Here is a 16,334-nt window from a genome sequence, read left to right as displayed (position 1 = left end):
GAAGAGAGGTGGTTTCTTGGGTATATAGGCCCAAACCAGTTAAGACTTCAAAGTACAAAGCCAACACCTGAAATTCCATCGAAAAATCATAATGCAACCAGTACAGGCTATGGAGCACTGGTGTAATAATAATTGTTCGTATTGCAGAAGTGCCAGGAGATCTCAATTGACATTAAGGTCCCATTGTGCTAAGCCAGTATATATACATAGTGTATTGCTGTGAAGACTTTAGAGTCTACATAGGCAAGACAGAGGGTGGGAGAAAATAAATGTTATTTCCATATTACAGATATGGAAATGAGAGAGGTTAAGTGATGTGCCCAAGTACAAAGAGGAAGTCTGTGACTCAGCTGGGAGCTGGGCCCACATCACTGCTTAATTTCATTTATTTATACATTAGCTTTTCTATGGTACTCACCACTGTAGTATTTGAGCAGTTCACATTCATTCAAGAACTTAGCTTCTCAGTACCCCTGTGAATATTATCTCTATTTTACAGACAGGGAAACTGAGGCATAGGTTAAGTAATTCACATAAAGTTACACAGAATGTGGCAGCACAGTGTAACTCCTAGTTCTTGTTTGATTGCTTGTTCATATCAATTCCAATCATGTGCACAGTAGCCAGAAAATTTTTCCCCTACAAGCATCTGCCAGGTTGGCCTGGGCGCCCCTTGGAGTCATACCTTCATGGTGCTCAATATAGAGCCCTGTCTATCTGCCACCCCGTGAGTTCCTTCTTACTGCCAGCGATGGTTAGCTGGAACTTCCCTGTGCTCTTGTCTCGACAGGCGCGTTTAGCAGTTTCTTACATTGTTCTCTGTTAGTTTTCCATTGTTCATTAATAGTTAGTAGTTCGTTAGTGTTAGATAAGTTTCCTTTGGTGAGGGGGAATCCCCTCCTATGCTCTCCCGACACTGGGGCATGCTGGTGAAGCTCCAGGCTTCAAAGCCTGAAGCAAGTATGCCCAGAAGCAATCCTCATCTTGTGCCTAAAGTATTTAGGAGAGGGCCATCAGAAGGATCGTTGTGCCATTTGTAAGACCTTTTGGCCCAGGACTATAAAAGATAGAGGGCAGTACCTGAAGGTCCTGTTGATGGAGGCCACACTCTTCCCCCTGTCCAACCCTGGGTCCACCAAGTACCTCCTCCTCTGTGTGGAGCTCTCCGCACCATCAGCATGAGCACTGGTGCTGGGTAAGGGTAAGGACTTACGGCACTGTCCCGGCTCCACTCACAGCTCATATGCTGCATTCAGGCACCGTGCTGCCGGAAGACAAGAAGAGGCTGGAGAGGGGTCGCTCTCCCCCTGCTAGGCCTAAGGAGTCTGGTGCTGTGAGAACTGTGTCGGGCCACAATAGTTCTGCTCCACTGGTGATGGTCGCACCGACTCCTGCCCTCATGGAAGGGCGCTTGAGTCCGGACCCTCCTCTCGTGCCAAGCCCGAGCCATGAGCTGCACCTCCTTTCGATGCCTGAGGCATTTGAGGCGGCCCAAGAACTGCTTCACCTCTCGGCACCATTCTCTCCTTCCAGATGGGGCAGGTTGTTGGCACCGGTCATTCCCCAGGCTCCTTCAAGAGGAAAGCCTGCTATGATGGCCTGCCGATCTCTGACCCTGGCGCGCCACTTCCTGGCACTGGAGCACATTCACTAGCTACATCGATCCTAGAGCCCTTGGTGCGAAAGCTCAGTGCCTAGAAGTGCCGCTCCCCTGAAGTCATCATTTTCAGACACTTCAGAGTCAGGCTATCAGTCCCGGAGGAGTAGGAGCAGATAGTCCACCTCCCGGCAGCGTGGCCCATTGGCAGCCCCCAGCACAATGGCCCTTTTGGACTCCCTGAGCTTTTCATCAAAACAAAGGTCTCAGCCAAGGGTCTCATTCCAGGGTGATGTCAGTAGCCTTGGCCTTGTTTGTACCCCCACCAGTACCACTGACACTGGCAGGGTCGGGGGTAGGCTTATTACCACCCTGTGCTATCATCTCAATGCCTCCAGTGCAACCGGGCTCGGGGATCCTGGTAGCCCTGGCACTGGCGACAACGTCGACTCTGGCACTGGCATAGACTCTGGCATTGACGGCTATTCCGGCTTTGAGGATGACATCAGTGCTGATGACATGGCCACAGCCCCAGCCCAGGAGGACAACAGGGTTCTGCCGCAATTGTTGCGAATGGGCATTCAGGCACAGGAGGTAGTGGAGGATGCAAATCAAATGATGGACGTCCTCGCCCCCTCCAGACCTGCTCGTATTGTCCTGCCCCTCATAAAGATAATCTCTGATGCCACGATAACTCTGTGCCAGATCCCAGCCTTGTTGCCCCTATGGCTAAGAGCAATGAAAGATGCTACTTCATGCCGTCCAAGGGTTTTGAGCATTTATACACTCATCCCACACCCGACTCTCTTGTGGTCAGTGCTGCCAACCAACGTGAGCGTCAGGGCTTCCAGGGACCCTCCCCAATGAATCAGGAGGAGAAAAGGCTTGACCTTTCTGAGAGAAAGGTCTACTCCACTGGAGGCTTACAACTGCGCATTTCAAGTCAGCAGGCCATTATCAGCAGGTACTGCTTCAACATGTGCAGGGCAATGGCTAATTTTGCAGAGCTGTTGCCACAGGACTCCTGCTCCAAGTTTTCAGCTCTCGTGGAGGAAGGGAAACTCATTTCCAGGGCTTTGCTACAGGCCACAACGGATGCAGCTACTCGTGTGATGGCCACAGGCATAGCTATGAGGTGGGGCTCCTGGCTCCAAGTCTCAGGCTTGCCATATGAGTGCCAACAAATGATTCAGGACCTCCCCTTCAGTTCTATTTTCTGAAAAGACCAACAAAAGGCTGCAGAGCCTGAAGGATTCAAGAGCCATTCTCAAATCACTGGGCCTCCATACTCCGGCTACACAGCATAAACATTTTAGGCCACTCCTTCACGCTTCTACCAGCTGCAGAACTGTCAGGACAGCTCATGGAGGAGGAACAGGAATGGCAGAAGGCAACTGCACCCATCCTTAGGCCAGGGCTCTGACTAATCTAAACCACCCTCTGGGCCGAAACAGGCCTTTTGAAGGTGCCGTCAAGGATGGTGCACCAGATCCCCAGCTGGATCCATCCTGCCTTACCTTCTCATCCTGACTATCCCCTTTCTATCGTGCATGGTCCTGTATCACCTCAGACTGTTGAGTGCTCTGCACAGTAGAGACTGGATACTCCATCTAATTCTGTACCCTCATGCCGTTCCATCCACCTTCCCTGTCCCTCTTCAGGGACCCTTCTCACAAACAGGTTTGTATCCAGTAGGTGCAGTCACCCCTATCTCTAAGGGCAGTAGAGGAGATTCCTCAGGAGCACAGGTTTTTATTTCTTGTATTTCCTTATACCGAAAGCCAAAGGCGGCCTCAGGCCCATCTTGGACCTGCGAGAACTCAGTAAGTTCGTGAAGAAACTCAAGTTCTGCATGGTCTCTTCGGCCTCAATCATCCCATCACTGGAACCAGCTGACTGGTATACCGCCCTCGACTTGAAGGATGCATATTTCCGTATCACAATCACTCAGCCCCACAGGAAGTACCTAAGGTTCGTGGTGAATGGTACACACTACCAGTTTCTAGTCCTTCCGTTTGGCCTGTCAGCAGCACCTCGAGTTTTCACAAAGTGCATGGCAGTCATCGCCGCGTTCTTGCACATGCAGCAGGTACAAGTGTTTCCGTACCTGGACAACTGGCTGATCAGGGACTTCTCCAAGACCCAAGTGGAGGATCAGGTCAGATTCATCAGAGTCACCTTCAACAACCTGAGTCACCTTCTGAACAAAGCAAAATCGACTGTGTCCCCTGTCCAGAGGATAGAGTTTATAGGAGCAGTACTGGACTTGATCCAAGCCAGGGCATACCTGCCGCAAACAAGGTTTCAGGCCCTGACATATCATTCGAGGCACCACAGTTTCCCACCAGCACAGCAAGAAACTGCCTGAAGCTTCTTGGACGCATGACTGGCTGTATCTACGTGATGCAGCATGCCTGACTCAGGCTTCGATCTTTTCAGTCGTGGCTCACGCCAGTATATCGCCCAGGCTGGGACAGCTTGGACAGGATCATTACCCTGCCTCGCCTAGTCATCGACTCCCTTCTGTGGTGGCTCGACCCTCAGGAGGTGTGCTCAGAGGCTCCCTTCGCCGCTCCGCAGCCTTCTCTGTTGCTAGTGATGGACGCATCAGATTTGGCTCAGGGAGCTCATCTGGGAGACTGCAGGGCCCAAGGACTCTTGTCTCAGGCAGACCTGGCTATCCACATCAGTGTCGGAGAGGTGAGAGCGATGCGCTTGGCATGCCAGACCTTCTTTGAACACGTAATGGGACATTGCTGTTGTATTGTCCATCATAACTGAAACACAGTGTTCTACATCAACAAACTGGGGGTGCGTGCTCCTCTCCCCTGTGCCAGGAAGCCCTCATGCTGTGGGACTTCTGTGTGAAACATTCAATATGCCTGGAAGCGTCATACCTCCCCGGGGTACAGAAAGAGCTTTCGGACTATTTCAGCAGGTTGTTTCATGCTTATGAGTGGTCCCTTCGCCCAGACATCATGGTCTCAATCTTCCAGATGTGGGGCTTTCCCCAGATAGACCTATTTGCCATGCGACACAACAAGAAGTGCCAGCAGTTCTGCTCCTTCCAGAATCAGATTCTGGGCTCCAGAGTGGACACGTTCCTCCTTTCATGGGGAGGCCATCTCTTTTTTACATCTTTCCATCCACACCACTTGTTCAGAAGGTACTTCTCAAGATCTGGAGGGAAGGAGCTCAGGTCATATTGATAGCAACAAATTGGCCCCGACAGCACTGGTACACATCTCTCCTAGACATGTCCGTGGAAACCCTTCTACTTTTCCCAGACCTTCTGATGCAAGATCATGGTTGTCTTCAACATCCAGACTTCGACTCGCTTCACCTCATGGCATGGAAGCTCCATGGTTGAACCTGATGGAGCTTTCTTGTTCAGACCAGGTCAGACCAGTCCTCTTTGGCAGCAGGAAATCCTCTATGAGAGCCACCTACCTTGCCAAGTGGAAGAAATTTTCAATCCGGTCGGCGCAGCACCATTCGTCCCCGACGCTAGCCTCAGTGCTGCTCATTCTGGGCTACCTCCTCCATCTGAAGCAGCAGGGGCTTTCGTTGCCTTCAATAAGGGTGCACTTAGCTGCCATATCGGCCTTCTATCTGGGTGCAAGGGCCCGCTCAGTGTTTACTGTTCCCGCTCATCCACAGAGTTCTCCTCAAAGTTCGCAGAGACAAGGCGGTAATGATTCTTATCGCCCCAGCTTGGCTCCACCAACATTGGTTTATGACTTTGCTGGAGCTATCAGTAGCCGATCCGATTGCCCTGTCCCTGCACCAAGATCTCATCACGCAGGACCATGAGCGCCTGCTCCACCCAAACCTGCAGTCTCTGCATCTCATGGCGTGAAAACTCTGTGGTTGAATGTGATGGAGAGCCAGTGCTCTCTTTAGGTGGGACAAATTCTCCTCGGCAGTAGGAAACCTTCCATGAGGGTGACATACCTCGCTAAGTGAAAGAGGTTCTCCTGCCAGTGTGAACCAAAGCATATACAGCCACTTCAGGCCTCCATTCCAGTTATCTGGAATACCTGCTGCACCTTAAACATCAAGATCTCGCCCCCTCCTCAATTAGAGTACATTTGGCTGCCATTTTGGCGTTCCACCTGGGGGAGTTGGGGCATTCTTTATTTTCCAACCCCATGGTAGCCCAGTTTCTGAAAGGGCTGGAGAGGGTGTTTCCCTAGTCACGCCCTCTGGTCCCTCCCTGGAACCTTAACCTGGTCTGACCAAGCTTGTGGGGATCCCCTTTCAAGCCCCTAGCCTCTTGCTCTTTCACTCACCTCTCCTGGAAGGTGGCTTTTTGGTGGCCATTACGTCCGCACGAAGGGTGTCCGAGTTGAGGGCCCTCACTTCGGAGCCCCCTTATACAGTTTTTTTTATAAGTGCAACTTAGGCCACACCCTAAATTTCTCCCTAAAGTAGTCTCACAATTTCATATGGGACAGGTCATTTGTTTGCCACACATGGACCCAAGTCACCGTAGCCTGCATACTCTGAATGTCTGTAGGGCCTTGGTGTTCTATCTGGAGGAAACTAGACCTTTCCACAAATTGACACAGTTGTTCATCGTCATTGCGGCGAAAATGAAAGGACTCCTTGTCTCAGCGCAGCCGATATTGTCATGGATTGTGGACTGCATCTGCACGTGCTATGAGCTCGCCCAAGTGCCAGCCCTGGTGATCATGGCTCACTCGACTAGGGCTCAAGTGTCCTCAGCAGCTTTCCTGGCACAGGTTCCACTTCAGGAGATCTGTGAAGCAGCCACCTGGTCGTCGATGCACACATTCACAGCCCACTACGCAGTCCATCACCAGGCCAGAGAGGATGCGGCGGTCGGCAGCGCTGTACTTCAATCAAGTGTTCCATGACTCCAACCCTCCTCCTATGGTAAGCTTGTGAGTCACCTAATGTGTAAAGGACGTGAACAATCACTCGAAGAAGAAAAAACAGTTACCTACCTTTTCATAACTGTTGTTCTTCGAGACGTGTTGTTCACATCCATTATACTTCCCACCCTCCTTCCCTTCTGTCAGAGTCTCTGGCAAGAAGGAACCGAAGGGGGGTCAGGTTGGCAGGGGTATATAGGCACCAGCAGGAGGCGCCACTCTCGCGGGGCTCCCCTGATGGGAGCCGCTAAGGGGAAACGTTTCCGATGTCCATGCATGCGGCGTGCGCACACTTAATGTGTAATGGACGTGAACAACACATCTCGAAGAACAGCAGTTACGAAAAGGTAGGTAACCGTTTTTTATTTGTGGCTGTGGTGGACAGAATGAAAGTTCTGCCGGTATTATCACAACGCATCTCTTCATGGATAGTGTCCTGTATTCATGAGTGCCACCACCTGGCAGGCTTTCCCGCACCTCTGATCACTGCACACTCCACCAGGGCGTAGGCTTCATCAAAAGTGTTCCTTGTGCAAGTTGCCACTCATGAAATCTGCAGAGCAGTGACTTGGTCCTCCATCCATACTTTCATCATGCACTATGCGATTATCCAGCAGGCCAGAGACGATGCGGCCTTCGAATGAGCAGTACTCCAATCAGTGGACGACTCCAACCTCACCACCTAAATTTGGGTTTGTGAGTCACCTAATTGGAATCGACATGAACAAGCATTCGAAAGGGGGGAAAAAAACAGTTTCTCAACTTCTCGTAACTCTTGTTCTTTGAGATATGTTGTACATGTCCATTCCAATACCCACTCTGCTACCCCTCTGCCTGAGTAGCCACCAAGAAGGAACTGGGGTAGGGGAGCGCACAGGTCAACAGGGCTCTATATTGAGCGCCAGGAAGGCACAACTCTAGGGGACACCAGGACAACTGATGCTGCTAGGGGAAAAATCTTCCCGCTATCGTGCACGTGAGTGCGCACACACCTGATTGGAATGGACATGAACAACACATCTCGAAGAACAACAGTTACACAAAGATGAGAAATTGTTTTTTCCCAGTCCAGTGCCTTAACCCCCAGAAACTAAGATTATCCTTTTGTAACAAGTAGGTTCCTACATTTTACACTAGTTTAAATTCGGAATAGTTCTAATGTGTCAATCCCCACAGAGTATGTTGTTGTAGTTAGATCTTGAGGGGAGAAAAACAAGGGTAATTGTAGTGAAGAGACCATCCACAAGAAAAGATATCACCTTTCTGCCTATGAAAGATAGAAAATCTTGGCCACAGCTACTAACTGTATATCCAGGAGCATCTTAGAGCTAACTACATAATTGTAAACTTCAAACTTAGCACATTTGAGTACTTGTATTTTCCCTAACATTTGCTTTTGAGGTGTTTTCAGCCTTTCCGTCAAATAAATAATGAACTATATTAACCTGAGAAGTCTGTCTGTCTCTGTATTCGAGAGATATTCATGAGCTTTGGCCAGGTGGGAGTGTCTTCTCTAACACCAGTCAATTTCTACCATCACATTCAGATCAGCTTATGACAAAGTCTTTCTGATGGCCTTCAGCCTGTGGTATTTGCTGTCCCAGGATGCCTACTTCCACCCATCTCTTATCTAACTTACATAAATAATTGAAATTTTTTCTTTCCCAGTGGGTTTTCCTATGTTGATCGTATTTTTAGTCTCTTGTATTAGCCATTCCCTTGACCTGTCCTCTTTTTAAAAATACATTCTCTCTTGTTTTTTCATAGTATTTGTTTTATGATGTTTTAATTGTTTCTTTTATTTTAACTGTTGCCCAGTTCTCCGGTCTCCGTGAGAGTGTTTTATATATTCATCATTATTATTACTGTTACATGGTAAGCAAACTAAAGTCAGATGGGAGTTGAGGATGCTGAACATATCACAGAAGATGTTCAGGGTCTTGTATGTTCTGGCCTATGGCATGTTACAGAATGAATTGATCGAAAACGTGTCATAGTGAAGAGCAGTGGAGTGTGCAGAAAGCTGTTAGCCTTCACCTTGAATTACTTTTTTTCTTGGATTATATAACAATTCTCATATACTTCAAAGGTTTAGGTAATTGATACAAACAAAATTATGTTAAATTTTAATATTGTGACAGAATCTAACTGCTTCTTTCAAGACACTGATGTCTGCAACAAAAAGACATGTTTGGACATTTGCTTTTGTGCTTAAAATGTCAAAACCTCCAGATCATTGACATCTTTCACAATAAAGGCTGTTCTCTCAGTCAGCGTCCTTTTTGGAGAAATAGGAATGGTTTTATTTGCACCCAGTTTTACAAACAAGTATCTGAAACCAATAACTGAGATGTAGTTAGTGCTATAATGGGATTTCTGTTGTTTTTATTTATATAAAGACCATTGGTTTGTTCGTATTGTGCAGACATAGGGTGAAATCCTGTCTCCACTTAAGTCAATGGAAAAACTTCTATTGACTATAATGAGACCAAGTTTTCACTAGTAAATGTATTAGAAGACATGGTTGTTACATAGTTAAATTTGGGCCATTCTGTTCCACTCTTTTGGATCACTAATATCTGATAAATTTTGCAAAATTGAAATTATGGTATAAAAGCAAAGAGTAAATCAATTCTAAGAAGCGTTTTAATGTCAAGGGTGTCCAGTCACATTGTAATTGGGTCTCACCCAAGCTCTTACATTTTTTAACTGAAGATGAATTGCACTTAAATTCTTTCTTGCCTCTGAAAACATCGAAGAAAACACAACAAAAAAAAATTCAATTTGAACCTAGCACCAAAAAAATAAAATAAAAAATCACTGCTTGCTACAGAGGTAAATGTAAGCGCTGGCTTACGAAAAGTAAGATTTATTTATTGTAGCTTAATAATTGCTACATGTGTGACCACTAATATCAGATTCCTCTTTACTGCACATTAAAAACAGCTAAACTACTTTCTTGCACATTGAATGTGAAAAGTTATTTTTGAGCCTAGAATTGTGTGTTTAGTTTCATAACTTTTTTGATTTTATGTCGTCTTATAAAAAAACCTTTCAGTTCAGTGGATTAATCAGAACACCAAAGTTATCCTGTCAAGACCAATCAGTATGCATAGACTGTAGTGTTGAGTACAATGTACTTTCCTAAATAAACTCCAAATTTGATCCTTCTTTCTTCAACAATTAATGAAATCCACATACGTTTTCCTCCAAATCTAAAGATTTTTAAAGTCTCCAGTAACAGCTGGAAAGTAAAGTGGATGCATATAATGGAGTAAAGAGCTTTTTGGGAAACACTTTTCAGTTATAAGGCATATAGAGAGGAAAATATTATTTTCAGATTTCTGTAATGTGCAGTACCCTGTTGAAACTGCAGTGGAATGAACGGCAACCACTCTTGCAATAAGCCACCAGTAGTCTTTTAAAAAGGGAATTATGCCAAATGCACAAAACATACAAGTATTAGCAATACAAGTGTAATGTTCATTTTGATAGTATGATTTTGTAGCATTGCATCCATCCTTCAGTTTGCAAGTTTAGTCAGTGAGAAGTCAAGATTTAGCTACCAAATCAGTCATGTTCCTTAGTAACCTTCTTCTTCCCGCCCTAGCCCCAAACCATCAAAAAAGTAGTTGAAAACATGTTTTATTTTTTAATTATCTCCATTCCTTTAGGGAGGTTGAATTCCTGACTCAGTACTTTTTAAAATCTTGCATTTATTAGGCTAGACTTGCTGTCGATCACCATTAGACAAAGTAGTCTTAATTATAGTGTTGGGGGGAAAATTAGAGTCTCTTCTAGTAATATTAAATCAAGAACAGTTGAATGAAACGTTTTATATATACTTGCTTTCACTTGTCTTGTCAGCCTGGAATGTACAATGGAAAAATTATGTAAAGTCAGTGTTTTTCATTGCTTTCAAAAAGAGCACTTCAGGTTCTTAATGGAAAAATCATACTTTGGTACATGTCAAATTTATTTAAAGAGAAGTATTCATTTTAAATAACCTTCTTTACATTCACATTGAAAAGAGAGTCCTCCAAATAGATAAGCCAACTGAAATAAATGGGTCTTGAAGTGTGCCCTAAAAGTAGCTTGTATGGGAATTTCACAATCAAGGATCCTTGACCGAGAGAGACTTAGTCCCAGCCTAATACTGAGTCAGAGTTCAAGTGTGCAATTGGTATTCAGGTTGAAGTTGGGCTGTGGGTGGTAGATGACAGTTGAGGTTGAGAAGAGGGAACTAATAAATGGAACATAAATGTGGTACAGCTTATTTCCTTGTGCTTTATAGTTAGGGGTAGGGATGTATGCTTCACTGATCCTCTGTGTCTGAAGTTCATGCACACAAGAGAGCAGATCTGATGAGCTCTCCCTTTCCTATCCCAAGGAAGAAATGAGCAGCTATACTCTGCAACCATTACTGTCTCCAGATCCTTTTTAAGTAAAGGCCAATAAGCAGTGCATTCCACTGTTCAGCCTATATGCCACTCTTTTGTGTTTGTTTTCCTGCCTAAGAGAGTTCAGCAGATTCCTATGCTTGACTAATCTTGGATTAATCCCATAAATATGCCAAAATCTTTCTCTAATTTGGGGTTCCCTCTGTATAGAGGAAGCAGATCATGCAGGCATTATTAGTTTCAGAAAGTAAACAAACATAATTAAATGGAACAGTTACCTGAGGGAGCTTTTAGCAGTGGATTTTGAGACCCTTGGGTAAGCCTTTCATTCATTTAATTGTTCTTCTCCAGTAGGTGATTCTTGCTTTGTAAATGAAGTATCGGTTTTCTTTCTGTAATTCTGGGTCATCTGGGAACAAAATCTTTATTACATACATTGCAGACAGGGAATAGAAGTGGATGGGAACTTTAAACCATCATTGTCATTATGTAAAACATGTTTTGCTAGAAGCTAGGATGTGCATATTCTTGTGAATGATAGGAAGAATTTTAATCTGAGATGGAAGAATAAAATGGATAGGAGTACAAAATCTGCAGTATGTCTAATCCTCACCGTGCTTAGCTACTTATCCAGTCTGCAGGATAGGACCATGAGAATTCAAGTGGCAGAGCAATTTTCTTCAGCTTCCTGTTAACATTTTTTTCTTGCTTTGTGTCCTCCAGCCCCCATATCTGGAATTTAATCAACTTAAAGCTCTATAATAAATTAGCATAAAATGTTTCCCTTAGTTTCTTGAAAACATGGTTTTAGTCTTCTTATAAAATATTGAATCTCAATACTAAATAAGGCGCACAGTTTTGCAAATTCATTGGCAGAGCTGTGTGTATAACCATTATGGTTAGTCTCTTTCTACAATGGAACAGGAACTGCACTAGGTTATTTTTGGCCTTGCCTGCACTAACAGTCTTCGAAAGATAGAATTCACCACCAGTGGTAGCAACAGGGGAAGTCATAGTATACACAAGTCTTGGAAATGTTTGACATCATGTTGTTTAATCCTGTGCCTTCTATGAAACTCATATTGCTCTTCTCTACTCCATTCCAAACACTAAAATTATCTTCAGGATTATTGCACTGGCCATGTCATCCCACTGTTTGAATGCCTCCTCTGACTTCCCCTTTCCATGGCATGAAGTTCAAATCTTTTGTCCTTGCCTTCCAGGCATTGCACAACTCTTGCCCTTTCCTGCTTATCTGCTTTTGTCTGTTTTTATGTTAATCCTCCACTACCTTGGCAATTCCAGCCTTTACCCCCGTTTGTCTGTTTCTCTCACACTTGTGGGGGGGTTTTCTACACACTCCCACTGGCACTGAGTTTCCTCCCTGAACGGATCCTTCAAATCTCAGTTGAAGACCCATTTGTATTATGAAGTCTACATGAAATTTGCCAACTAATACTGGCTAAGTAGACAGCAGTTGGGGATAGTTAATTTTTGTTAATGAAGTCTGTGTATATATATACAAATATGGGCATATGTGTACACACATGTACACGCACACACTATTTTGACAGTATGTTTTGTCCCTGTCTCCCACCTTTTGTATAGTACTTACCTTCTTAAATTAATTGTTCAGCAGGGGCGGTTCTAGGAATTTTGCCACCCCAAGCACGGCAGGCAGGCTGCCTTCTGCGGCTTGCCTGCGGACGGTCCACTGGTCTCACGGCGTGCCTGTGGGAGGTCCTCCAAAGCTGTGGAACCAGTGGACCCTCTGCAGGCATGCCTGTGGGAGGTCCGCCGAAGCCTTGGGACCGGTGGACCCTCTGCAGGCAAGCCACTGAGGGGAGCCGGCCTGCTGCCCTCGCAGCATCGGCAGAGCGCCCCCCACGGCTTGCCGCCCCAAGCACACGCTTGGTGTGCTGGGGCCTGGAGCCGCCCCTGCTGTTCAGGGCATGGGCTGGCTTCCTTTGTGTGACGAGCACCTAGCTCAGTGTGGGGTTGCCAGAATACAAATAATACTATAATTATATAGTGAGGTTTTGGTGAAATAAAGCATTTTTTAAACTTCCCCTAAACATAGCAGGAGTCTTATAACTCCCAGGAAAATGGCTAAGGTAAATAAAGAAAAGACTATGCTCAAGGGAAAAAAGTAACTCCATAGTAAACAATCCTATATTTTGCTCTTGATTGTTCTTAATTAGTTCGTCATGGGAAAAAATCCCTCCTCCCCTGCAAAATACAAACATTTTCCAAATAGAGGTTATTCACATTAAAAATGGGCATTATTTTTAATGTGGATTAATATGTTTAAAGAAGCACTTGCCTTCTACTTGTATTGATGTACTTTAGTTCGTGAACGAATGTGGCTCCCTACACTGTTTCTTACAACAGTTTAAAGCTATAAATAGAATTTCCTGGCAGTTGTTAACGTGGTTTTGTGAAGAATGAACTCTTACCCTTTTAAATTTTATTTTATTTTATTTTATCTAGTGTTAATCCGCTGACTGTCAGAAGATTAAAATGCCTAAGATTCTTTACTGCTTTATTGCAGAGACAGGATTTAGTTGCCTACATAATATAATGTAATTGATCATAATGGACAAGATATTAATGGATAAATTATGGATAAATTAAAACAAAAAGTCTGTTGCTTTTATTAGTGCTGCTGCTAATCAAACATGCAAGAGTTGTGAAATCCATTAGCAGACGTGATCACAAAAGCATTACGTCTTCAGGCTTGTCTCTCATCTCTTTGGAAAAGCTCAAAAGTCTTACTGTGGAATGGACATTCACCAGGACCATATCAAACTTCACTTAAGTAGGTTATAGTGAAAGACTTGTACCTATAGGTACATCTAGTTATAGAGTGAGTTAGTACATCATAAAGAGTTCTGAATTCCATAGTTTTCAGTTTGATTCTTATATGAATAAAAGTAAAGTCTAGATGTGTTTCCTCTGTCAAGTCAACTGCTTAATTATTTTTCTTGAATTAAAAATTTCTAAAATAATTTCTCAATGTGTTGGTTGTTTTGCAGTTTAATACAGCAGCCAAGCAGCTTATAGAGTTGGATAAGCCCTCAGGTTCTGCTGTTGACTCTGGAGAAGGTACCTCTGGGGCATCCCACAACAATTCAGTCCAAAAGCACACTGATACAAAGAAGAACACCAAAAAACGGCACTCCTTTACCTCCCTTACCATGTCCAACAAGACCTCGCAATCTTCTCAAAACCGTCATTCAATGGAAATTAGTCCTCCTGTCCTCATCAGCTCCAGTAACCCCACAGCGGCTGCCCGTATAAGTGAACTGACAGGCCTCTCCTGCAGTGCTCCTTCTCAGGTAAGCTACCTGAAATTAAATACAAAACATTTCATACATTTTAATGAATATTTTAAAGCATTTTTGTCATAATAAAGGTTTCTGATCCTTTCAGACTAAACATATGTAATGCATTATGTAAAGGGATGTTTTCCATTAGGTTAGACTCCAAATTTAGGGGTTGGGGGGATTTTTGTTTTGTTTGCAAAGCCTACTGTGTTGTGAATAGAAAGGTTTTTCAGTTTAAACATTCTGTTGAAGTTCTGTAAATAAAAGAAAACCATCAGCAGATTTATTATAGTATATGGAAAACAGAAACTAGACTAGTCAGTTTAATTTTTGTTGTCCTAATTGAATAAAATACTGAAAATTAACAAAGAGCATACGTGGTAAAGGATAAATTTTGACTACAGAAACTCTTGGACTTTGAACAATCTCTGATGTCATTTCTGATACTGATAAGAGAGAGTCTTAGATTATATCTGATTCTATTTTTAAAAAACCTCGAGTGTTCCTCTAAAGCAGGGGTGGGCAAACTGGATATTGCCTGCAGGACTGTCCTGCCCAGTCCCTGAGCTCCTGGCCTGGGACACTTGCCCCCAGCCCCTCACCTGCTGTCCCCCCTTCCCTGCAGCCTCAGCTTGCTCACTCCGCCGCTGGCGCAATGCTCTGGGCGGCAGGGTTGTAAGCTCCTGGGGCAGCGCAGCTGCAGAGCCCGGCCTGACTCACTGCTCTGTGCTGTGTGGTGGCAGTGGCGGCAGCATGGCCCGGCTCCAGCCGGGTGGCACAGTTGTAGTGCCGCCAGCCACCGGTGCTCCAGGCAATGCGGTAAGGGAGCAGGGAGCACGGGGGGTTGGATAGAGGGCAGGGAAGTTTGGGGTGGTGGTCAGGGGGTGAGGGTGTGGATGGTGGTCAGGAGGGAAGACGGGGTTGAATGGGGGCAGGGGTCCCAGGAGCGGGGCAATCAGGAAGGAGGGAGGTTGGGTGGGGTGGCAAGGGGCAATCAGAGGCAGGCATTCTGGGGGCAGCCAGGGGACAGGGAGAAGGGGTGGTTGGATGAGGCAGGCATCCTGGGGGTCTATCAGGAATGAGAGGAGAGGTTGGATGGGGCGGTGGGGACCGGAGGCAGTCAGGGGACAGGGAATGGGGGTGTGTGGATGGGGCAGGGGTCCCAGAAGGGCCATCAGGGAACAGGGGGAGTTGGATGGGGAAGGAGTCCCGGGGCAGCAGGGGAGGAATGACAGATAGGAGGTCGGAGGCTGGGCCATGACCCCTTCCCCTAACTGGCCCTCCATACAATTTATGAAACCCGATGCGGCCCTCAAGCCAAAAAGTTTGCCCGCCCCTGCTCTAAAGTCTTGATTACACACTAGCATGTTTGATGAACAATCTTCTGTATTACAGTACTTGTAAAGTTGACAGTTGTGGAGAGAATATATTAATGAAAGCTTAAAATGCTGAGAGGATTTAATATGAAGTTTTCAAACTAATTCAATGTTTTATTTTTAAACTCATTTGCTCTCTGCTATTTAGAGAAAAATAAAGATATAGTGTTTTTCACCCAGTTAGTTGCATGTATAGCTCCCAATTTTTCTGAAAGATTATTTCTGGCTTATATAGAGCCTGAAAAATGAGCAGCGTCATCTAATACAAATATTCTATGTAAATTACTATCAGAAAGTCAAAGTAACAAGCTAAAGTGCTGATGATGGTATTCACAGAAGAGTGCTGGTAGTACATTAATCAAAAGGTGCGCCAGTCTACCATGACAATCTATTGTTTCAGGAACTACCTAAAACTGACAACATTCTTTTTTTTTGACAGGTTCATATCAGTACCACAGGGTTTATTGTGACTCCACCCCCTAGCAGCCCAGTTGCAACTGGGCCTTCATTTACCTTCCCATCTGAGGTCACCTACCAAGCTGCTCTTGGTGTAAGTAGCATTTGACAAAACGGAGGCTCCTTGTGCATCTTTTGTCTCCATTGTTGTTCTCCTTTCTGCAATTCTGGTAAAGGAGTTAGAAACTTCTGGGTTGTTTGATGTGATTAAGTCTGTGATCGGCAGTAGCACACATTGAACTATGACAAAAGTTTGGCACTAAAGATCCTGAACGGCATTC

General features: G+C 45.0%; 1 protein-coding gene across 2 annotated transcripts in view; it reads left to right on the top strand.

Annotated features, from left to right (window-relative positions):
* SH3RF1 (SH3 domain containing ring finger 1) overlaps positions 1–16,334 on the top strand; it is a 166,970-nt gene that overhangs the window by 87,939 nt on the left and 62,697 nt on the right. For both annotated transcript variants that reach the window (XM_050946178.1, XM_050946177.1), the window contains exons 5-6: positions 13,931–14,233; positions 16,037–16,147. In XM_050946178.1, coding sequence (XP_050802135.1) covers positions 13,931–14,233; positions 16,037–16,147 — 414 coding nt within the window. The remainder of the gene's footprint in view (positions 1–13,930; positions 14,234–16,036; positions 16,148–16,334) is intronic.

This window comes from Gopherus flavomarginatus, chromosome 3 (genome assembly GCF_025201925.1).
Source record: "Gopherus flavomarginatus isolate rGopFla2 chromosome 3, rGopFla2.mat.asm, whole genome shotgun sequence".
NCBI classification, from domain to species: Eukaryota; Metazoa; Chordata; order Testudines; family Testudinidae; genus Gopherus; species Gopherus flavomarginatus.
Note: the sequence above shows the minus strand (reverse complement) of the source record. Positions and strands in the feature narration are given on the sequence as shown.